Source organism: Mesocricetus auratus, unplaced genomic scaffold, assembly GCF_017639785.1.
Source record: "Mesocricetus auratus isolate SY011 unplaced genomic scaffold, BCM_Maur_2.0 Super-Scaffold_100007, whole genome shotgun sequence".
Lineage (NCBI taxonomy): Eukaryota > Metazoa > Chordata > Mammalia > Rodentia > Cricetidae > Mesocricetus > Mesocricetus auratus.
The window spans coordinates 10,140,797-10,164,869 of record NW_024429191.1 but is presented as its reverse complement, the minus strand read 5'-3'; the positions used below and the strand labels follow the sequence as shown (position 1 = coordinate 10,164,869).

General features: G+C 52.2%; 3 protein-coding genes across 7 annotated transcripts in view; 1 reads left to right on the top strand and 2 right to left on the bottom strand.

Annotated features, from left to right (window-relative positions):
- Cacna1h (calcium voltage-gated channel subunit alpha1 H) overlaps nt 1-2,985 on the top strand; it is a 58,246-nt gene extending 55,261 nt beyond the window's left edge. For 3 of the 5 annotated variants that reach the window (XM_040748330.1, XM_040748329.1, XM_013121711.3), the window contains 3 exons: nt 3-186; nt 321-481; nt 1,139-2,985. In XM_040748330.1, coding sequence (XP_040604264.1) covers nt 3-186; nt 321-481; nt 1,139-2,188 — 1,395 coding nt within the window. In that variant the 3' untranslated portion in view covers nt 2,189-2,985. The remainder of the gene's footprint in view (nt 1-2; nt 187-320; nt 482-1,138) is intronic. The other 2 variants (XM_040748331.1, XM_013121712.3) reach the window with 1 other exon arrangement.
- On the bottom strand, nt 2,957-7,007 carry Tpsg1 (tryptase gamma 1). Its single transcript, XM_021233773.2, has 6 exons — nt 6,912-7,007; nt 6,288-6,314; nt 4,862-5,033; nt 3,862-4,127; nt 3,421-3,566; nt 2,957-3,327 (listed from the first exon to the last, which is right to left on the bottom strand). Exons 1-6 carry the CDS (start codon nt 6,979-6,981, stop codon nt 3,010-3,012), a joined length of 999 nt encoding a protein of 332 aa, XP_021089432.2. The 5' UTR covers nt 6,982-7,007; the 3' UTR covers nt 2,957-3,009.
- Nucleotides 7,008-10,452: 3,445 nt separating this feature from the next.
- On the bottom strand, nt 10,453-12,013 carry LOC101833448 (tryptase beta-2; the record flags this gene model as incomplete). The annotated part of the gene is given in 6 exon segments (XM_013121607.2): nt 10,453-10,814; nt 10,879-11,046; nt 11,182-11,367; nt 11,370-11,416; nt 11,544-11,709; nt 11,857-12,013. Coding segments are annotated over 6 exon segments (885 nt in total), but the record flags the coding sequence as incomplete, so codon positions are not given.
- Between the last annotated feature and the right edge of the window lie 12,060 nt (nt 12,014-24,073).

Below are 24,073 nucleotides of genomic sequence, written 5' to 3'. Positions count from 1 at the left end.
AGGAAAGCCCAGGGACCCAGCCAGACACTCCAAACCAACTGGTCGTGCGCAAAGTGTCTGTGTCCAGGATGCTCTCTCTGCCCAATGACAGCTACATGTTCCGGCCTGTGGCTCCCGCCGTTGTCCCTCACCCTCACCCACTGCAGGAAGTGGAGATGGAGACCTACGCTGGTAGCGTCCCTTTGGGTATGGACTCTGGCAGGGGCAGCAGGGAAGCGGGGTTGGGCAGGTGGGAAACGAGACAGCGTGGCAGGGAGGGCTGGAGGAAAGATGGGGGCCAAGTCTTCAGGCCACACAGTTCAGATGCCTCCCTGCCTCAGGCCTGGTCACCTCTGCTCACTCGCCGCCCCTGGAGCCCCGTGCCTCCTTCCATGTCCCATCGGCTGCATCCTCCCCAGCCAGGGTCAGTGACCCCCTTCGTGCCCTTTCGCCCCGGGGTACACCCCGCTCTCTGAGCCTCTCACGGATACTCTGCAGACAGGTAAGGGAAACCTTCATCCCATGAGGCTTTGGGGCTCCCAGGGTTCCTTTTCCCCACTCGGAGGGTTATCTAGGCTGAGGTCCAAGAGGACATGTGCCACATGTATCCTTGGACTTGGCGTCTCCCATCTCTGCATAGTGCGTCTCGAGTCCTCAACCAGGTCAATCAACAGGCCAGCTGTGGGGCTCAAGTCCCTTTCCTCAGACCCCCACAGTGGCTAATGTGCCTGTACCACCCAGCCCGGTCCATAGCCTCTGCCTGGCACAAGAGCCTCTTACAACATGGAAACTCTTGGAAACTTCCTGTTCTTGGGGTACAAGTTGAGCTGTGGGACTGTGGGGCTGAAGAGTAAGGAGGTGACCTGAGCTCTTTAAAGTTCTCCAGGCTCTGGAAGACTGTCTTAGGAGCTTAGACCCGCAGGCCTCCTCTCCATGTGCCCCCAGTGTGGCAGATACATCCTCTGATGTCTCATAGGTCATCGGGTGATGCCAAAGTCAGGGATGTTTACCCACCTAACCTTGAGTCACCAGCCTGGAGGATGAGAGCGACCCTGGGCTATTGCCAACCTTGACCTTCCCGGGGCCCTGATGGGGAATAAAGTGCCTGATTGCTGGGTGCCAGACAGGGCCCTTAACTTGGCCCTCCATGCTGTTTCAGGAGACCACGCGAAATGAGTCCCTGGAAGGGCAGGTGGATGGCCCTGGAGAAGACAACATCCCAGACCACACAGAGCCTGCTGAAAATACCTCCATGAGGCAGATGTCTCTGGGCTCCCTGCGGTCCCCTACCTGCTCCCCACGCCTGGCCAGTGTCCGCACTCGCAAGCACACTTTCGGGCAGCGCTGCATCCCTAGTCGCCCTCCCACCCTGGGAGATGAGACTGAAGCAGCAGACCCAGCCGACGAGGAGGTCAGCCACATCACCAGCTCAGCCCACCCCTGGCCAGCTACAGAGCCCCACAGCCCAGAGGCCTCCCCAGCAGCCTCCCCCGCTGCCAAAGGTGCGGTGGGCTGTGGGCGGGACCCACGCAGGTTCTGCGGTGTAGATGCTCAGAGCTTCCTGGACAAACCAGGTCGGGCAGATTCACAGCGGTGGCCCTCTATGGAACTGGATAGTGGAGACAGCCACTTAGAGGCTGGGGAGGGGAGGGGTCGGGCCTCGGAGCTGGAGCCAGCTCTTGGAGCACGGAGGAAGAAGAAGATGAGTCCTCCCTGCATCTCCATTGAGCCTCCCACTGAGGATGAGGGCTCCTCCCGGCCCCCTGCAGCCGAAGGTGGCAATACTACCCTGAGGCGCCGAACCCCGTCCTGTGAGGCTGCCCTACACAGGGACTGCCCAGAATCCGCAGAGGGCCCAGGCACCGGAGGGGACCCTGTAACCAAGGGTGAGCGCTGGGGCCAGGCCTCTTGCCGGGCAGAGCACCTGACTGTCCCCAACTTTGCCTTTGAGCCTCTGGACATGGGGGGACATGGTGGTGGAGACTCTTTCTTGGACAGTGACCAAAGTGTGACCCCAGAACCCAGAGTTTCCTCTTCGGGGGCTACAGTGCCTCTTGTACACCATGGAACCGAACCTTCTGTGCCCTCTGGTGACCCCCCAGAGAGGGGGCAAGGACTGTACCTCACTGTGCCCCAGACCCCCTTGAAGAAACCAGGGTGTCCCCCAGTCACCCCTGCCACAGATGACAGTGGAGATGAGCCTGTGTAGATTGGGTTGCGTGTACACAGGGCTTTGGCATTCAGGTCGGTGGCTCCCTGCAGGGTGGTAGCCCCAGTCAGGGCCATGAGTGGACCCTGGCTCAGGCCCCACTGAGGCAGAGGGACCCGGAGATGTCATCCCGGGAGAGGCAGCAGACATTCAGTCTCTGCACCATGACACAGGAACAGCCTCGGGCCCCACGAGCCTCCCTCGTGGTGATTCAGGTTTGGGTTTTCCTGAGTTTTAACCACCACCATCTGAAGTCGGACCAGGACCAGGTCATCGGTCTCAGGAGGAGAGGCTATGTCCTGAGAAGGACCAGAAACTCCTCATGAGCAGGAAGGCACCGCAGATCCATCCATATGACACACAGTTTCCATAGGGACCACACGCTTGAGCCCTTTGTGTCCTGGTGGGCAGACACGTGGTCCTGCAGCCACCACAACCAACACCACCTTCATTCACAGACTTGTCCATCACTCAGCATTCTTCCTCTCACACGACCCCTCTCCCTATTCCATCCTCTTAGATAGATGGTCTAGAAACTTCAGTGACCCCGGGAAGGGCCACATCACCAAGGAGTACTGGCCAGTGCAATAAGACACCACAGTCCCAGCTGAATGGGGCTTCCCATCCCTCCCAGGCCCTGGCGTTCATCTGCCATCTATTTGCTTTATGTCATCCATTTTACAGATTCAGGTTAAACGTCGCAATAATCTGATGCAGAAAACTTGGCTTCCTAAGTCAAAGATACGGGGAGGGGAGGGGCAAAGCAAAGCTGAATAAACACTAACTTATTTAAGGAATACACTTGGGTTGTGACACCTGAGTCAGAAGTCTGAAGTTGGGGGGGAAGGGGAGCCCAGCCAGGATCGCCCCAGCCAGCACTTGGCCATCAGGACTCCAGAGACCAGCAGCAGCAGGAGGCTGGGCAAGAAGAGGCCAGCTAGGAGGGGAATCCAGGAAAGCCCTTGTATTCCTGAGCCCCCTGATTCTGGAATATGGTGATGGATCCAGGTTACATAGGCGGTAACTCTAGTGTAGACACCAGGCCGGTCGGGGCGACCACAGCCCTCACCCCAGCTGACCACACCAGCCTGCTGCCAGGTCCCAGCCACCTGGCAGACTAGTGGCCCTCCAGAGTCATCCTGCGGGACAGGTCAGAATGAGGAAGGGATACCAAGGACTTGGGGACCCTTAGGCCTCAGGCTGTGCCACCCCTGTGTTCCCAACCAGCTCACCTGGCAGGCATCCCCAGGGCCCCGAGCACATAGCATGTCTGGCTGGATGATGGTGCCATTGGGGCTGCTGTAAGCCCGGCTGCAGGTCTCTACGTCCACCACAGAGACTTCGGCCTCCTGCAGGTTGTATGGGGGCTTCAGAGGCTCTGAGAGAAATGAAGGTTCAGGAAGAGGCTGAATAACCAGCCCTGCACTGCAGGAGTGGGCAAGAGGTAGGCACATCCCTCATTTAGTTACCAACCCCCCACCACGCTGACCTTGTCACCCCCCACTGTACAGGTCGGACGTGAATCTTGGCAGAGAACGGTATGTGGTCAGCTTTTAGGAGGAACAGCTATGGCCACTAGGAGCAAGCAGTAGCACCAGTGGCTCCTGCCGCCACCTAGGTGACCCTTGCCTTCCCTTATCCCCATGGGAGAGGTTTCAGAAAGGGCTCCTTACCTCCCTCGTGTGTATAGCCCCAGCCTGTCACCCAGCACCGCATCCCAGGGTAGAAGTCAGCTGAGGCCTCTGGGAGGCACACAGGCTGGACCCAGCTGGAGAGGGCCACAGGGGTGCCCAGCTGTACCAGGGCAATGTCTCCACTGGACCCTGGTGGTCCTGGGGGGTTAGAGTACAGGATGATCTGCTTCACAGTGGAGAAATGGGGAGACAGGGTGATGGTCAGCTCTCCCAAGTGCACCTGGTAATCGGATGAGTTCACAGACCTGGGAGGCAGGGAGAGATGGAAGTGTCCCTCTCAAACAATGACCTGCCTGCCACCCACCTCTGCCAGCGTCCAATGCCCCACTCATCCTCAGCTCTAGGCAGAGAAACAGCAACAGTGTGCATGGGGCCTGAGCCTGGCAGTGCCTCACACTTTAGGGCCCAAGGACAGCAAGCCTGTGGCCCTGCTACCTCTGGCTGGAGGGGGGGGGGCAGCAACTGTCCTAAACAGGGAAAGGCAGTTGTGGAATGTGTGAGGTAAGAGATACGTAGAGGAGCTTCCGGCTGATTAGGTTTAAGATACTTCCCGAATACAAGTGGTTAAATCGCCAGGCGTTGGTGGCGCACGCCTTTAATCCCAGCACTCGGGAGGCAGAGGCAGGCGGATCTCTGTGAGTTCGAGACCAGCCTGGTCTACTGAGCGAGTTCCAGGACATGGTCCAAAAAACAATACAGAGAAACCCTGTCTCGAAAAACCAAAAACAAAACAAAACAAGTGGTTAAGGGGCCAGAATCACTCCAGCAAATGTCCCTTCCATGGACTGGCAGATGTGGCTTAGGGAACCCCACGGGGGCTGTACACTCCTGCTTCAAGTGGGTGGGTCTTCATGTCATTTTTTATTATTATTGAAGAAAGATTCACACACTCAAGGGTGTGAATCACAGGCTAAACAAGGACCTGTTTGCTGTCACTGTCCCATAAGCCCAGGCAGTCAGGCCTTGTCGGGTCACTCACCCAGAGAAGCAGTGGGCTGCTGTGAGCACCCATTCTGGGCTGAGCAGGGACCCTCCACACACATGCACCTTCTGCAGTCGGAGGCTAGCCTGCCATGGCCATGTGCCAGCCGGGGCAGCATGACCTCCCACGATTCGACTTCCTGCATGCGAGACCTGGGGCTGGCCACACCCTGATCCAGAGAAGGCACTGTTGGCTAGGGAATCCCAGAGACTGGCATTCTGCTCAATGCCTTTCCTCCAGGAGCCCTCCATGATTCCTACTCCTCAGCATCTTGGGGAATCCTAATGTCTCTGCTCCCTGCCTGCTGGTCCCTCCTCCTAGAAGTATTGTGGGTGCAGGAAATAACAATGCCCTATACCAGTGGTTCTCAACCTTTGTAATGCTTTGACCCTTTAATACAGTTCCTCATGTCGTGGTGACCCCCGACCATAAAATTATTTTCATTGCTACTTCATAGCTGTAATTTTGCTACCGCTATGAATCCTAATGTAAATAACTGATGTGCAGGTGGTCTTAGCGACCCCTGTGAAAGGGTTGTTTGACCCCCCTCCCCCAAAGGGGTCACACGACTCACAGACTGAAAACTGCTGCCCTAGAAGCAGTGAGTTTATGGATCTTGGTGTCTGAACACAGCCCCATAGGACATAGGGTGGGTGGGGCTGTAGCAAGCAGCTTACTGCCTGGAGTTGGGGGGGGCAGTGAGAAAGGACTGAGGGTGCTGGGAGCTTTGAAGGCCCAGGAGACTGGAGGGGTGGGGGGAGGAGGTACCTCCTTGGTGAGAATGGGGTTTCCTTTTAGAGTGATGTTTAGAACTAGATAGATGTAATATCACAAAACACTGGAAATGTGGTAAATGCCACCAAATGCTACACTGTATCATGGCTAAACTTGATGGAAATTTCACCTTACTTTTTTTTAAATGAAAAGTAGAGTAGCCAGCATTGGTGGTGCATGCCTTTAGTCCCAGCACTCGGGAGGCAGAGGCAGGCAGATCTCTGTGAGTTCAAGGCCAGCCTGGTCTACAAAGCTCCACAAGGAAACCTTGTCTCAAAAAACAAAACAAAAACAACAACAAAAAGGTAGAGGCCATCCCTTAGGGGAGGGCTTCACTCTTAATCTGTAGGACAGAATGAAAGTCTCTCCCAAGAGCAACCTCTGCAGAGGAAAAGTGGGGAGTGGACTGTGAGGGCCTGCGGCTTGCACAGGAGATTCAAAGTAGCTCTTGAAGATACAAAATAGCCAGAACTGAAGTGCAGCTGCCCAGGTGAAGCCACCCTGTGCTCTATCAGCCAGGGGAGCAGACATGCCTGTGGCAAGTACATGGTCTCCTAGGCCAGACCACCCTTCCCCCACCATAGACTGTCCCTCTGTGGCCTGCCGGCCAGGACTGGTCTCTAATCTGAAACATCTATTGGGGACATACCTGACTGTAGAGCCTCATGAGAGATACCTGCAGGATGGAGACAGAAGGATTAGAGGAGCTGCTCGTGAGAGTGACTCTGGCCCCCCAGGCCTAAGCATTGTCCCCCACAATGTCCAAAGTGACCCTAAGGTGCATGTTCCTGCCCTGAGCAGCTAAAGCTGGTATCTAGCCAGATAGGTAGGGCCCAGCCAGGTAGGTGTGGCCTGACCAGCTGCCATCCCAATCCCAAGTAGAGTGAGACCAGCCATGGGCCATAAACAACAGCTGGGAGGCACTGAGTACTGTCCCAGCCTTAGCCCCTCACAACCCCTAGGTCCTCCTGAGGAGGGTCTTACCAGGGTCTGGGCCTATAGGTGACCCAACACCCACACCCCAAGCCTCTGTCCCCAGCAATGATGGCTAAGCTCCCCAGCTGAGGGGCCCAGGCAGAACAGTCCCACCATGAAAAGCTTGGCTTTTGCCCACTTAAGCCCAGACTTCAAGGTCCTCAGATCCCTCTACAAAGCCGAAGCTCTCTCAGAAATCTAGCCATGTGAATCCAGGGGGATGTTCAGAGAGGCCTATCCCCTCCTCAGAGCAGGATGCAAGTACCATGCCACACCAACCCCAAGCCAGCTCACTCACCAGGAACAGCCAGAAGCAGTAGGAAGCCACGAGGACCCAGAGCCATGGTGTCTACCCACAGCAGAGACATGACCACCCCCTCTCCCTGCCCAGCCCAGGACGTGCCAGTACGGGGTGGAGTAGGAATGGCGTCACACCTGCTGTAGGGAGGGAGAAGGATACAGGGTCCCCACCTGATCCTGTTGCACAGCACAGGGAGGGGCTGTCAACTTCATTTGTCTCACATGAAGCCTCCACCCAGCCTTGGCAGCAAGGGACAAGTTCAAGGACACCGGAAATGACAGGAACAGGATGGGGCCCAGCTGCCCCACCACAACCTGAGCTTCTGTTGCCCCACTGTGGAGAGGAGGCAATGCAGCCTTGGTGCCTCCGGGACACGTTTCTCCCACTCTCCAGATGCTAACCCTCCAAGGCTCTTCAGAGAGGCCCGGCCCTCTATGACGACACATCCTCCTCTGGGCCCCTGTTCTCATGTTCAGTCCTGAGTCCCCTGACTCCACCCCAGATGAACAGTCAGACCCTGTGCAGGGCTTCGGGTCTGTCTGGAGCTTGATGGTCAGCTGACCAGGGGTGAGGCCAGAATCAGGAACTTCTCCCAGTCTAAATCGCAGGCCAGGGTTTGAGGGTCTCACTGATACTGTTTAGGTTAGGAATCCTCTATTAAATGTGGGGAAGCTGGTAGCAGAGAGTGGTTCATTCCTGCTTCAGGATGTGACATCACAGGACAAACTATGCTTCATGCCCACCTGTCCCGCAGCTCAAGAGTGCATGCTAACTGTGTGACCTGGTGTCAAACAAGTACACTATCGCCCCCTGTGTGACTGGCCTCCCTCGGGTAACTGCATACCTAAGAGGGGACTGTTGGGAACACTGGGCCTGCCTGCCCTTTCATCCCAGCAAATGGCAGGCAGTGGAGGGCAGGGACAAGCCATCCCAGCCAGCCCGAGTCTGGTGTCACTCAGGTTTTCACAGGACCAGATCCTCTGGGTCTTGGCCCTCTGAACTATCCCCAGGCCCCCACAGGACAGGACTTCCCTGTCCTACCTCCTTTTGCTTTTGGTATCTCCCCCACCTACACACACCCTCCCACCTGGCTCCCTGCAGAGCCCTCAGCGTGCTCTCTCACTCCAGGTCTGCTGTCCAGACTAAAACTCCACCCATGCACCACACGACTGGGTTCTGTTTCCACCTCACAGAAAAGCAAGGGACAGGCAGCCTCACCCTGGACGGACACACACACACACACACACACACACACACACACACACACACACACACACACAGAGAGAGAGAGAGAGAGAGAGAGAGAGAGAGAGAGAGAGAGAGAGAGAGAGAGAGAGAACACCCAGCTGTCAGAGTCTCCTGTAACTCAGACCCCGAGTAGAGCCAGAGGTGAGGGTTACATCTGTCTAAAGTAGCCTGCTCACCTGGGTACTGGCCTTTAGCTGAGACAGGGGTTGGGTTCTGCCCTGAGAGCCCTCAGGCCTGGCCCCTGTAGCCCATGGCAGGAGATGATCACTTTTATCTGTCAGCTGACTCTGAGCTGTGCTGAGCTGCTCTGCCAGGGTCAGATAAGCAGAAAAAAAGCCCAGCAGAGGCCAGGCTGCTCTCCCCTGCCACCTGCCCATCCCCCTTTCCTCCTTGCCCCTTGCCTGGCCCTAGGCGCTTCTCACTGAGATCCTGGTCCATCTCCTCCCCCACTTCCCCCTGCCATGGCCTCCATTAAAGTATGGCTAAATGCACCCATCAGAGTGGCATCACCTACCAGCACCCACAGTGACCCTGAGAGAGTCAGGTGGCTGGGACGAAGGGACCAGGGACCAAGTTCCAGACGTACCTTTTATTTTTTGTGATGGGTATGTGTTATTTTTTTTACATTAAAAATTAAAACTAAGGATCCCGAGAGATGGCTCAGCAGGCAAGAGTGTGACACACACACACCCCACCACCACCAAGAGACAACTGACTTCAATTCCCCATCAAGGATGAGGGCTCTATCCAAGAAAGAGAATGGTCAGTCCTCAGCAATAATCACAAAAACATGGCTGTCACCACCCCCCATCAGATGTTGCCTCTAACACGGAATGCTGAATCAAGACAAGGGGAACAAAGAGACAGCGCTGCTGGCATATGATTATGAGACATAAGTGACATTCCAACTAACGGAATGGGCCCCCCGGGCCAACAGCTCCCTTCAGCTGAATGTTCAAGACATAGTCATCTGTGCGAGCAGGAACAGCCATGAACACCCAAGTCCCGGGATCCTCAAATGAGAAAGCCTCAAAGCCAAGTCCACCGTAGCAGCCAGATGTGGCGCTGTACAAAGTTATTTGTGAGCTTTATTCTCTTGGGGTGGGGTCTCACATATCCCAGGCTGGCCTCACACTCAGTTTGCAGACAAGAATGACCTTTCTCTTGGTCTGCCTCCACCTCCCCAGTCCTGGGATTGCAGGGGTGTACGGCCACATCTGGCTTACACGGTAGTGGGGCTCGAAGCCAAGGTTTCCTGCCTGCTGGGCAAATATTATCAACGGAGCTACATCCCAGGCCCCAGCACATGGGATTCTGGGTAGCAGAGGCAGTGATGACATGGACTGTATGCAGAAGTGTGACGGGAAGGCAAGCCTGAAGGTCTGTTCTGTCAGGACGGTCATGGAGCCATCCATGAGGCAAAGGTGTCTCCTGCCACTGCAGGGTAAAGACGGGAGAGCAATACCTGAGTGGGGGTGGGGTGCAACTGGCCATGCTTTGTTTCCTGGCCCAGTTGCAGTGAGTCTGACTTCCCTCTACATTGGTCCATGTTGCTCTCCATGTATTTATTTATTTATTTATTTATTTTTGGTTTTTCGAGACAGGGTTTCTCTGTATTGTTTTGGAGTCTGTCCTGGAACTCACTCTGTAGACCAGGCTGGCCTGGAACTCACAGAGATCCGCCTGCCTCTACCTCCCACGAGCTGGGATTAAAGGTGTCCACGTCTTAAGGATGTGATGTCTCTCCTGTGCAGGCGAGATGGCTCGGTGTGCGAAGGTGCTGGCCATCAAAGCCTGATAACCTGAGTTTGATGCCCTCATAGAGGTGGAAAGAGAGAAATGACTCCACAAAGGTGTCCTCTGGCCTCCTCACACGCACTGTGGCATGCACATGTGTTAGTAAGCACATGTTTTGTTTGTTTTGTGGTTTTTCAAGACAGGGTTTCTCTGTGTAACTCTGAGTTTCTCCTGAAACTCACTCTGTAGACCTGGCTGACCTCAAACTTACAGAGATCCACCTGCCTCTGCCTCCTGAGTTCTGGGATTAAAGTTGTGCACCACCAATGCCCTGCAAACAAGCGTATGTTTGGCAAGTGTTTAAAATAACTTTTTAAGTGAGGTTGCATGGAAAGAGGTTAGTCTTGGGGACAGATGCTAGCAAGGAGGCCCAACCCCACTACAGTATGCCAATCCTGTGACTAGGACCCCACAACAAGGGCATCACAGCCTTGCCACGCAAAGTACTCCATCTGCCCCCAGTGACACCCACAATGAGAACAGCAACCCCATAGCTGTTTTCATGACTTTAATAAGTCACAGAGGATGGTTAGGACCCAGCAGCCACCTGGGGTGGGAATCACAGGGGATAGGAGTGGCCAGGGGCTCAGAGGGACGGGGAGGCAGAAGGACAAGAAGTCAGGGGCTCCACCTGAGCCGGAAGCAGTGAGTTAAAGACAACAGAGCCTGGTTCTTCTCTGACCCTGGAAGCAGCTCAGTTCTCAGGGACATAGAGGTGGATCCATTCCAAGTAGTATGTCACCCGGGTGTAGATGCCAGGATGGTTGACCTCTGCACAGCCCTCACCCCAGCTGACCACACCTGCTTGCAGCTAGGCACCCTTGACTTTGCAGATCAGTGCCCCCCCTGAGCACCCTGGGGAAGATACATATGGAGACTGAATGGGGCAGGGTGCAGGGTGGGTGCAGGGACACAGGACCCACCTGACAGGAGTCTCTCCCAGTATTTCCAGCACACAGCATGTCATCACGGTCAATAAGAACATTGTCCCCTGTGGAGAGGCCAGTGTGGTACTTCCAATCACAGAGTCTATTTTCCACGATGGGCACCTTCACTTGCTTCAGGGGATACAGTGGCGAGAGAGACTCTGGGGCAAAAGAAATGTAGCCTTTGGGGGAAGCTCATCCTGGCCAGCCCTGGGAACCCCTGCCCACCCTCCATTGTTTCAGCTGGGTGAGACTAGTCCCTGCCCAACTAACTGGCAGCTGTCCCTGCCACATACCACCTTTATCAATGTCGCCCCAGCCTGTCACTCAGCATGATGTTCCTGAGGGGAAGGTCTCCATGGCAGGGGCCAGGGATACGGGCTGGACATGGCTGGAGACATTCACAGGGTCCTCGAGCTCCAGCCCCACCCTCGGCTGCACGATGATCGGGTTCACAGGCAGCAGTTGGTCCTGATAGTATTGAGCTGCTCAGGAAGCCGCACCCGGAAGAGCTCTGGGCTTTGGGTGTGCCTAGAGGAGTACAGCCATGTTTGGAAGGCTCCAACCTAGACCTAAACATTGAAGCCTCAGGAACACTGGGGCCATGGGAGAAATCTTGATCCCTGTCCCCCACCATACTAGGCCCAAGGATACTCACGGTCCCGCACAGTGTGCCGCAGCGAGCACCCACCGTGGGTGGATGAGGGAGCCTCCCCAGAAATGTATCCAGTAGCTGAACTTAAGTCTCAGGCTGACCTGCCAGAGCCACTTACTCTCAGAAGCCTCTTGTCCTCCCATGATGCCCACTCGCTGCTCAGCTGGGCCTGAAAAAGGACAAGGGGCAGCCTCAGCACCCTGGCTTGTCCCTCCCTGTACTGGAGCAGCTATCCCTGGGATCTTGTAAATTCCCCACAGCCTGTGATCTGTGAAGGTCAGGGAGAGAGACAGAGATGACTCAAGACAGGACTCACGAGGGGCGGCATGCAGCAGGCTAGCCAGGAGGGGCAGCGCCGGCAGCAGAGGGTTCAGTATCTGGGAGCAGTGAGGGATTCGGCGTGAGACCAGGGAGACAGGGCCAGGCTGAGATTGACAGAGTATCAAGTCCAGAATGGATCCAGGGCCGTGAAATGGAGGGTAATTTCAGCCAGGGAGTCTGGGGTCTGGTGCTCCAGGTCCCAAAGGTCCCACGCAAGCCTGGTTACTCTGCTTCAGGGTGATAGGCAGATGCCTGGGCTCTGGAAAAGCACTTTACCTTGGCTCTCTTCTCTGCCTGCTGTCTTCTGCCAGAGTGCATGAGAGGAGGGGCACACCACCCTCTAATCCAGACATGAAGGGAATGATCTAGATCGAAGGTCCCCATGCAGCATGTGCCCCCACCACCCAGATGCCCTTCTGATGTCCACAAGTCACAAGACTGAGCATACAACCCGAAGAGCAGCAACACACCCTGCGTGGAGTGTTGGTGAGTCAGGCTATGGGAGGCAGAGCTCTGAGATCCAACTGGTCTCTGCTCAAGGTCCACCAGGCCTGCTGTTTGTTTTGGGGGTCCCCGGGGATTCCACTATGGGCAGAACACTGCACACTGAGGGCCCCTCTCCGCTGAGTGCCCTACACCACTGAGATGACACCCTTTCCAATTGTTGAGATGAGGATCCTGTCCCCTGCCCGGGGATTCAGGGGAGGTCTCAAAAGAGCTCCTAGCTCAGTGTCACCCTATAATGATGTGTTGGCATGCTCTATCGTGTTCCCTAAGAGGGGTACTGGACAGGAGACAATGCCTGCCTGTGAGCCACCCCAAAAGGAACAAGGGTAACAGTGTCATTCGTCTTAAGGCCTCTGAGTCCTCGGGGTCAGGCTCAGCTTTCCTGGACAGTTTTAGGGAGAGGGTCACATGAGACCCCTTGTCAGAATAGGAGTCAGCCCCAGCTCTACAGATAAACCCTGAATTGTGACCTGGGCTTTATCTGCCCAGCTCCCCTGATGTGCAAGGCTGCTTATCGACATCTGATAAGCTGGTATTTCACCACCTGAGGGGAGGGGGCAACACATGCAGAGGAGGGAAATCTAAGAAGAGGCTATCAGCCCCCCCCCAGGAAAACACTCCACCCTAGCCACCCCTGTATCTCTCCAGGGCCAGGGATAATCCTGCCTGCCCATCCACCCCGCCGCCTGGATCCTCACCTTGAGCTCTAGTTCATCACCAGGTTGTCCCACTGCCACCTCCTAGGTTTCTCTGAGGACTGCCCTGCCACCTTCTCTGAACACCCCTGAGGCGTATTCATCTGGACTCCTCGAGCACCACAGGAAAGGCTCCCTTTCTAACAAGATGCCCCCAGCCATTTCAAACAGGACACTGACAAGAAAGAGCAGCAGGAATCCAGAGGTGTCATGGGAGAGGGTGTCCTGCAGACACACAGGAGGATCCAAGCCTGGAGGGCCAAGAAAGATTAGGGCCTGCAGGCACCATTGAATCAGGGGCTGTGGAGCCTGGTACTCCAAGAAATTCTAAGAGATTAACCAGTTAGTAACTAATGTAAGGGGGTGACCGTGGCGGCCCACAGGTGTAACTTGAGATCTGGACTGCATACCAAGATCCTGGCTCAAAACAAAATTTAAAAAGAGCAAGGCGTAGCCAGGTGGTGGTTGTACACGCCTTCACTCCCAGCACTCAGAAGGCAGAGGTAGGAGGATCTCTGGGAGTTCAAGGCCAGCCTGGTCTACAGAGTGAGTTCCAAGACAGCCAAGGCTGTTACACAGAGAAACCCTGTCTTGAAAAGCAAAACAAAACAAAAAGAGAGGGAAGGACTTTCTCAGCCTCAAAGGTTCTGAGAGAATGTATTGCCAGTATCTCTGCTATCCTGGAATCTGAAGAGAAAGTCCTGCCTCAGAAAGAGGATGATAAGAGACAGCACACTCTAGATCTGCATCAAGGTCATCCTAAAGATGAGAAGCTCTTTAAATGTGAACTTTCCAAACGTAACTGAAAATAATTGATGGTTTAAAGTAACCACAAAACAAGACAATGTATTATCCTTTACAGCTAGTGCTAGCAAATGGTATTGACTTCTGAGTTTATTTTCCAATTGCTGGTAAAGTATGATTGTAAGCTGATTTTGTGCATTGTAGCCTTGCTAAATTTTTGTTTTGTTTTTCAAGACAGGGTTTCTCTGTGATACAGCTCTGGCTGTCCTGAAACTCACTTTGTAGACCAGGCTGGCTTCGAACTTATAGAGATCCACCTGCCTCTGCCTCCTAAGTGCTGGGATTAAAGATGAGCGACACCACCACCCAGCTGCCTTGCTAAAATTTGGGCATTGCTGTATTTGCAGAACTCTGAGGTTTCCCTATGCTACAGCCATCCGGAATTACCTGCAAAAGCCTAGCTTGTTCCTAATGCCACAGTTCTTGGTGTCTCCAGAAGAGGGCATGCCAGAACAGGGAGGAGGCTGTTAAGCCTATTGCCCAGGTGCAATGCTAACTGGGACTCCCCTAAGTCACCTGACTCTTATTTAGTGACACTGAGCCCAGGCTATGCAAGGGACCTCACATGGTTGTAAGAGGACACCCCCTAGAGTGAGCAAGCATGAACCAGGATGGGCAGACCCTCTGCATGAGACCGTGGCAGGTAGTCCCACTCCAAGCCTCAGTCTCCCCCATGAAGAGAAAGGGCAGGACTATCCAGAGGCTAAGCTGGAGGCAAAACCAGGGCTGCTAGAGCCCTAAACTTACTCAGTGTGACCTTTGCCCTCCTCTTTGCTTGGAGGAGGGGCAGAGGGGTAAAGTAGACCATCAGTCCAAGAAGGGAAAGAAGTAACCCTGGCTGACCCTTCAGGGGGAGAATGGTAACCAAGAGCTTGCAGTCTCCATTGTAGCTGTAGAAGCACAGATATGAGTTGTGAGTGTGTGAGCATGGATATTGTGCTGCACAGTGTTGTCCTGGCAGCATGACAGCCATCATCCTCATCAGAACAGCTTTAACTACGTACAAGAGTCTCTCAAGATCAGGCCTGACTGTTGAAACCTTTGTAGAAGAAAGGAATTGGGGCGGGGCTTGGGCTCTCTGGCCATTTATTTGTACCCTAAATGCACATAGCCTCATGGGCTGGGGAGGTATTACTGTGTATAGACTATAGCAGGTTAATTGCGGGAGGGGGAGTCTTTGTCCATGTGGAGGTGAGAATGTTAGATGGTGCAACTGCCTTGGGGGTCAACCACCCTTCCGTAAGTAATCCCTTATCTTCGTTCTGTAAGTAAGTCCAAGAAACTCATTGGTTCCCCAAGTCTGACTTTGGAGTTATACTTTAGTTTGTCATTAGTGATCTTATAAGGGGGGGCTGGTGTTTGTTTAAATCTCCCCAGAAAGAGTCCACTTAACAGAATGTGTGCCCATGTGCATTGCACAGGACATGCATGTGTCTGTGCATTGTGTGTGTACACACATGTGTATCCCTAGTTTTGTCTCCCAAGAAGGGACAAAAGTTCAGACACTCCAATAGCTACACAGAGCCCCCATCCCCAGATATGGGTTTCTAAATAGCATTTGCCAGTAAAAGGAGCTGGACTTCATGGAAAGGCTTCTGGATCAAAGGGAGTACAACAGGATCCTGAAATTCTTTTGCATCATTAGCTCATGTAAAAGAGATGCAACAGGAGCCTAAAGACAGAAGCCATCTTGGGGGAGGCCCAGAGTCCAAGTGGGAACCTGCATAGCAGACAGAAACTGGGGAAATAAATATGTGGGATTCATTGACTAAAATAGACCATGAGTCAGTGTAGTCACAGATGAGTAAATGACTGGTATTCTGTTAAGAAGTCAGCTGGAGTTTTGCCCTCCACCCTAAGTGCACGGTGGAACAGAGGACGTCTCCTGAGGAAGCTGAAGACCCCAAATCAAACAACAAAAACCAACGGTGGGAACTGAAAGGGCGGCATTTGGTAAAACACAACTAGAGCTCAGAGTCACATCTGTGATGTCAGCATCAGATGTCTGACTTCAGTCTAATTGTGAGGAATATCGGAAATCCCTGCTTGAGTCCTCAGAAGCTTTGGGATCAGAAAGTTCCAGGAAAGGGACTGTCTAGTCCAGGGGTCCACGTCACACTGGCGGGAATAGAGGAGAGACTGGCTGGCTCCTTCTGCTTCCACATGCCCACTGAGGTGGCTGGTGAGTGCCAAACAATGCCTGAGAACCCCTCAGTGACAGCATCCTTAGCTGTGGCCTGGCTCAGGGTAGCAGCACCATAAAACAAAAGCATTCTTCCCCACTCCACCCCCCAAAAAAGAGCTACTAGTGAAAATCTGAGCGGCTATCACAGTCACATAGTCCAAACTCTTAAGTGGTCCAGAAATGAAACTCTTTGGACCAGACCCATGGCTGTTCTGGAAGTTTGTGACTATCAAATTGTACGTGTGTATGTTTATATGTAAATACAGATGCACATGTCTGCACATACGTGTCATTATTTCTCAGGCACTGTCCACTTTTTTTGTTGAGACTGAGCCTTTTACTGGATTAGAACTCACCAAGTAGGCTAGCTATTCTGCCTGACCAGCAATCCCAGGCTTCCATCCACGTCCACATCCTCCCCCCCGCCCCCGCAATGAGACTACAGGGGAATATCACCACACCCAGCTTTGTGCGTGCATTGAGGGGATCACACTTGGGTCCTCATGTTTAACAGAGCACTTGACTAACTGAGCCCTCTCCCCCCAGGCTGACTGTAACAAGTTTTAAAGAGTATATATATTTAAAACAAAATAAAAGTCTGAGAAAACCAGGTTCTGAGTAGCTGAAAGTGGGGCCTCGGTACACAGTGCACGGGGACACAGTGGGAGCCCCCTACATGCCAGAACTGCTGAAGCTGCTTTTGCACGGAGATAGAACAGCTTCAGCAGAGTAGCACTGTGCAGTCTCTTAAAATTCTCTCTCTGTGACGGTGAACTCACAGAGATCCACCCACCTCTGCCTCTGGAAAGCTGAGATTAAAGGCGTGTGTCCCTGCCCCCAGCTGAAAGGTGTTTCTCTTTAACAGAATTGATTTTCATTGAGGTAAAATTCACATAGTCACATAGCATAGAACCTGTCATTTTAAAATGAACATGCCAGTGGCATGTGTTGCATTCGTAGTGTCCTGAGACAATGACCTCTGTGGTCTTACAAGACACTGTCGCCACCGAGGGAGAGAGGACAACCTAGACCTTTAAAGTCACTCATCCCATCTGCCTCTCAGCCTTTGCTACTTCCTAAATCTATGGACTTCCTGATTCTAAACATTCCCCATGAGTGGTGCCAACCAAACTCGCGCATGGTCCTGTGTGTTCGGCTTCTTTGGCTTAACACGGTACGGTCAAATTCATGATGTTCTCGAATGAACTAGTGTTCCCTTTCTTCTGTGACCAACAGTCTTTAATGTGTGAGTGCCCCTCACTTTGTTCATTAATTCCTCCTGTGGTGGCCACTTAGGAGTTTCTGCCTTTGACTATTATGAATAGTTGCTGTGTTTAAATGGTTGTTCTCCACTTGACCATCAGGCCAGCTTCATTGCGGTGTGAAGAGCAAGTCTGTGATGGCTAATCTCCAGGGTTAACAGGACTGGACTTTAAATCTCCTAAAGACGTGTGTGGGCCAGTCTTTGAGGGTGTAGCCAGAGCGGTTTAACTGAAGAGGAAAGAAAGACCCACCCTGAATGTGAACAACACCAACCCAGGGCTAGGAGCCTGGGCTGAATGAAAAGGGGGAAATGTGAGAGACAGCTAAGCTCTGGTCTTCTCACCGGCTCACTCTGCTTGCCGACTGCATAAGCGGTGTGACCAGCCACCTCCACTCCTGCCCCGTGCTTTTCCACCAACAGGAACTATGTCCCTTCTCAACCCATGAGACAAAAGCAACCTTCCCTCAAGTTGCTCCTGTTGGGTATGTTGGGTATTTTATCACAGTAATGCGAAAGCAGTTAGTGTGTTTCTCTCACTGGCCCTTTTTAACCTTTTGGCTCTAGTTTCTTTCACTGGCTCTGGTTTCAGGATCAGGATGGGTTTCTTTGACTGGCCATTTTACCCTTTTACAACCCCACCTCTATTATTATTATCATTATCATTATTATTATTATTGTAGTTATGAGTTCTCTTTTATTTTTAAAAACAACTATGTGTTCTTGGGTGTGTTTGTATGTGCAGGTCCTCTTGGAGGTCAAAGACATCAGATCCTCTGGAGCTAGAATTACAGGCAGTTGTGAACAACCCATGTGGATGCTGGGAACTGAACTCAGTCCCCTAGAAGCAATATGTGCTTTTAGCCATCAGGCCGTCTCTCCAGACCCTTTACATCCTCTTAACCACTGAGTCACACACATATTTGACAAATCCCAATTCATCGTTTTTCTTTTTCTTTTTCTTTTGTTTCTCATGCATTGGGAGAATATACCGTAAGGATCCAGCCCAAACTGAGGGAGTTTCTGAGTTACTTGTTTGGGGTTTTATTGTTGTTTTGTTATTTTTGTTTTGTTTAGGTAGGTTCTTGTAGCCCAAGCCGGCCTCAAAATCACTATCTTCCACCTCAGCTTTCTGAGTGCTAGGCTGCCTGGCTCCTGTTAATTTCTATATTCTGTGAGATGAGTATAAGACCTCATCTCTGTGCACAAGGGGCCCTATTGTCCCAGCACCACTTGATGAAGAGACTCTTCCTTTCCAGTGAATGCTCTTGTCACCGTTGGCATCTATCTGTGGGCTTGCTCCTGGATCTCAGTTCTGTTCCATTGGTCTGTGTGTCTGTTTACAGGCCAGTGTCACAGTGTGGGCTCCTAATGCTTTACAGAAAATTACAGAATTGGGAACGTGCGTCTTTCACCTTTTTCCTGTTTTTAATCTTTAACCGGTTGGGCTTGACCACTGCCCTGTGAGTTTGAGGGCTGCCCTTTTTGCATTTATGAAACAAGAAAAAGGCTACTTGAATTTTGATAGTGACTACCCAAGTGGCAGGGGCAGAGCTGCTATCCTCACGTTGCCAACTTTCCCATCTGTGCACATGAGATCTCTCTCTTCCTGTGTATGTCTTCTTTCATTTCAGCCTGCCAAAGAGACCATCTCGCCAGGCGTTGGTGGCGCACGCCTTTAATCCCAGCACTCGGGAGGCAGAGGCAGGAGGATCTCTGTGAGTTTGATACCAGCCTGGTCTACAGAGTGAGTTCCAGGACAACCAGGGATATGAAGAGAAATCCTATCTGAAAAAAAAACTGAGAGAAAGGAGAGAGAGAGAGAGAGAGAGAGAGAGAGAGAGAGAGAGAGAGAGAGAGAGAGAGAGAGAGAGAGAGAGATAATCTCTAGTGTAAAACTTGTATCTGAGATTTGTTTGAGTCAAGTGTGGACAGAGATACACACACACTATTGTCATGAAGTAAAATGTTTATAATAGAAACAGGAGGGTACATAGATCATACAAGTCACTGTGTGGGGAAGACCCAGTCAGCAAGAGGCCAAGGAGGGAAGACAGAGCAGCCCCGTTATCTCTGCCCAGGTCCTCACGGGAAGCAAGAAGGGAAAGTGCTAAGACAAAACCGAGGGTTGGCCCTAGTCTGCAGTGTGTCCCCATTGGTCCAGTGCCTTTGGAGCACCTCCCTATAATCTCAGTCCTCAGAATGTTGAGGTCCAGGGCAAGGAGCATATTGGCTTGTGGTCTGAGTGTTTGGTACAGGAAAAGAAGAGCTGGGAATATAGCTTAGGTGGTTCTCACCTAGCATGCAGAAAGCCCTGAGTTCAATCCTCAGGCACAAAACAAACAAACAACAGACTTGGTAGCACATAGTTATAATCCCAACACCCAGGAGGTAGAGGCAGGAGGGTCAGAAGTTCCAAGTCATCTTTGGCTACACAGTGTGTTTGAGGCCACTTAAAACAAACAGCACAGATTTTTCAGAGTGTTGGCTGGGACCTTGCTATAACATGAGGAAAAGGCGCCTCACCTCTGTCCTTTTCCTCTCCAGAACCCTTATGGAAACATCTAGCGAACCTCAACAAGAGAGGGGCATACTGCAACACCCTAACCAATGATTTACAAAGCAACTACAGTGATCAAAAGGAGCAGGATGCCAGACATGTACACCTGTAATTCTAGCATTCAGGAGGCAGACAGGAGGAGCAAAACTACCTTGGGTCACAAGAGACCCTGTTTCAAAATAAAAAAAGAAGATTCTGATAAACTGTCACAACCAAGAGTAACCCAAGGAAACATGGCAATTAAATGTCACCAGAGATGATGATGATGATGATGATGATGATGATGATGCCTCCTATTCTACTTCCTCCTCCTCCTCTTCCTCCTTCAAGTTAGAGCCGAGCTTTAGGGGTAGGGCTGTGAGCAGGCCCTGGCTGTGGACCTCAGGATCCTGGGATCCTTGGGACAGGATCCAATCTCCCCCTACACAGAGGTCAGGGGGGACAGTGTCCCGGACCAGGACTCCACTGGAATCCTTTACCCAGCCTAGACCAGAGCCAGCCATGCTGAGGGCAGATGATGGCCTTTGACGCCACCCTCAACCAACCAGATGGCTCTCTGATGACCCTCAGGACTACCCTTCTCTGAATAAGGTCAGAAATTCAGGTCCAGCTGGAGGAAGAAGCCAGATTGGCAGAGCTTGGCCTGGCTCATGGAGACACTCATCGACACAACTGTCCCTAGAGAAGAGGGTGGCTGAGCCTATCCCAGCCACCTGGAAACCTGCCCACCATGATGATCTGTCTTTCACCCACAATAAAACCGCCACTGCCATTTCCCTGTGGGGGGTGCAAGTTCCCATTGTGGCAAACCACCTTTGTGACATGAAGTACCACAAAGGTCTCAACACAAGGGACAATATTCGTATTGTCTGTGACAACATACTGTGTTCTGGGAATGAAAACCACGACTCCTGCCAGGTGATCCCATGGCCAGACACCTCATCATCTTGCCACCTTCACTCAGCCTTGACAAGAGTACTGACCCCTGTTCTCTTTGGGGCGACTCCAGAGGACCTTTGGCCTGAGAGGTGAAAGATACAGGCTAGCAGGCCTAGCAACTACACTCAGCTCACACATTACTTGGACTGGAACCACCACTATGTCCTCTGAGGACTCCTGAATCACTTCCAGGGTCGGAGAGAACCAACCAAACCAGTGTTCTATGTGCGTGTGTTTGCGCGTGTGCACGCATGTGTACGTGCGTGTGTGCGTGCGCGCGCATGTGTGAAAACCAGAGGTCGACCCCAGGCACCACTTTCTTTCTTTCTTTCTTTCTTTCTTTCTTCCTTTCTCCCTCTCTCTCTCTCTCTCCCTCCCTCCCTCCCTCTCTCCCTTCCTCCCTCTCTTCCTTTCTTTCTTTTATTTCTGAGATAGGGTTTCTCTAGGAAGCCTTGGCTGTCCTGGAACTCACTCTGGCCTCAAATTCATAGAAATTTCACTGTCTCTGCTTCCTGAGTTCTGGGGTTTAAGGCGTGTGACATCACTGCCTGACTTGTATCATTTTTTTTAAACAAGGTCTCCTGCCTGTGGCTTGCTCAATTAGCCTAGGCTGGCTCATTTGTATGCCCAAAATTCCTATGTCTCCACTTCCCAGCTACCGGATCACAAGTGTGCTACCATGCCCAGGTTTTTTATGTGGATTTTTTAAAGAATATTTTAACATTTTAATTTTTAAAATTTATTTTTTTATTATGCATACAGATTTTTATCTGTGTGCATGCACGTACCCCAGGAGAAGGCATCAGACCTCATTATAGATGGTTGTGAGCCACCATGTGGTTGCTGGGAATTGAACTCAGGACCTCTAGAAGAACAAGCCCTCACACTTACAAGGCACACACTTTGCCAACTGAGCCGTCTCCCCAGCCCTGGCTGTGGTCCTATGGAGACTGAATAAATGTCACATAGAACACACGTGCGCTGGCTAGGAGAGCTGCCACTCTGCTACCTGAACTTAGTACCCGGAGGACCATGTCCTCATGCTTGTCTCATCTGAAGTCACACATGTACATTGTCCTTTGTCTCCCAATGGTTCTTCTAGATTAGTTTTTAAGATCTAGTCTCACTATGTAGCCCAAGCTGACAACCAGCTCATGATCATTCTGCTTCAGCTTCCCAAGTGCAGGGATGGCGGGTGTGCACACACCCGGCAGTGCAGGGATGGCGGGTGTGAACACACACACAGCAGTGCTGGGATCGCGGGTGTACACACCAGGAAGTGCTGGTATGGCGGTGTGAACACACCCGGCAGTGCTGGGATGGCAGTGTGCACACACCCAGCAGTGCTGGGATGGCAGGTGTGCACACACCCAGCAGTGCTGGGATGGCGGTGTGAACACACCCGGAAGTGCTGGGATCGCAGGTGTGCACACACCCGGAAGTGCAGGGATCGCAGGTGTGAACACACCGGCAGTGCTGGGATCGCAGGTGTGCACACACCCGGCAGTGCAGGGATGGCAGTGTGCACACACACAGCACTGGGATCGCAGGCTCTCTCCTGCCTTATGCAGCAGGATTGGGGGAAGCCATCAGTGAGCCTCACCTCCTCCTCCTCCTTCCTCTCAGTTATTAGCAGATACAAGGTCAGGACTGGCCGGGGTAGTCTTGTGCCCACAATAGACAGACTCCATGACTTTGGCTAGATCCTTCAGAACTTTCAGCTCCCTTGGTTTTTTTACTCCTTTCCCTTGTTCTGTTCACCTCCTTCCTCCCATTCTGTGCAACGGAATCAGTTCTCCATAGAACATTTAAATGTTTAAAAGCCTTTGATTCAAGACATTTATTATGTAGAACTTAGGAAGCAATTAAAAACAACAAAAAACATTTGCACATTCGTCAAAACGGATATGCAAATAGCAAGTATGGATGTGTGGTGAAATGGACACTGCTAGCTCTGACAAAAATGCTAATTAGAAGCAGGGAGAACAGAGCTGGGAGAGGGGCACGGTTGGGAGAGTGCTTGTCTAGCATGCTGGAGGCACTGGATTGGATTCCCCAGTCCAGAATAAACTGAATGTGAAAATGTTGATTTTCAGCTTGACAGAATCACCGGAAAGAAGGGCCTCTGGGCATTCCAGTGGGGAATTATCTTCTACACTGGTTCAGGTGGGATGACCTGGTAGGTGGCACTGTTCCCTGGCTGGGCTCCTGAACTGTATGAATGAGGAGAGCTGATGAGCATGTGTTGGTTGCTCTGCTCCTGGACTGTGACTATCACATGATTGCTTCGCCTCTTGGCCCCGCCTCCACGCCTTCTCCACAGTGATGGAGTGTACCTGGGAACCAGAACAAACTCTTCCACCCTTAACTTGCTCTTGTTAAGGCATTTTTAAATCAAAAACAGTAAAAATGAAACTAAGACCCCTGGCATAGTGGTGCCAATCTGTAATCCTAGCTCCTAGAAGACGAAGGCAAGAGGGTCAGGGGTTCAAGGCCAACCTGGGTTTCATGAGGCTCTGTCCCCAAAGAAAGAGAGGACACAGAGCTAGGGGTGGTGACTTAATGTTTGTAAGCCTAGCACTCTAGCGGCTGAGGAAGGAGAATCACTGCAACTTTGAAGCCATCCTGTTCTACAGAAAGGAATCCTAGCCGGGCGTTGGTGGTGCACACCTTTAATCCCAGCACTTGGGAGGCAGAGGCAGGCAGATCTCTGTGAGTTCGAGGCCAGCCTGGTCTACAGAGCTAGTTCCAGGACAACCTCCAAAGCAATACAGAGAAACCTTGTCTCGAAAAACCAAAAAAAAAAAGAAAAAAGAAAAAAAGAAAAAAAGAAAGGAATCCTGTCACAAATAAAACCAGGGAAGCAGGGAAGATGTCTGAACAGCCCCCAGAATTCCTGAAGCCAAGGAAGCGGTGGATACCAAGAATTTAGGAGAACCTAAGCCCTGGCCACAGTCAACGGGATGTGATCACGGCCCCGGGTTTGGGAGCCTTGTGTCCTTTAAAGACTCTGTGTGAGTCCGCAATTGCAGTTGGTGCTGCTCCAAGAGAAAACCTGTGTTCACACAAAACACAAACTGTTAAAACGTCATTACCCCTGAGAGCACTGATTGGAAGCAGCCCGAAGTGTCCATCAACCTGTACCCAGACGAGCAGATCCAGTAGATTCCTCCAGTGGATTGTGACAGCCATAAGGGAAGAGCCAGGACACTGGTGTCACACTCATGTGTTCAGAAGCAATAAGTAAGGGAGACCCAGGTC

Bases quoted from the DNA above. Each gene is read 5' to 3' on its own strand.
- Tpsg1 (XM_021233773.2), bottom strand. From the start codon at position 6,981: ATGTCTCTGCTGTGGGTAGACACCATGGCTCTGGGTCCTCGTGGCTTC. The intron at 5,034-6,287 runs GTATGTCCCCAA...TCTCTGGATCAG, and splicing joins TCATGAGGCTCTACAGTCAG to GGTGTGGCCAGCCCCAGGTC. The intron at 3,567-3,861 runs GTAAGGAGCCCT...CATTTCTCTCAG, and splicing joins GGGCTATACACACGAGGGAG to AGCCTCTGAAGCCCCCATAC.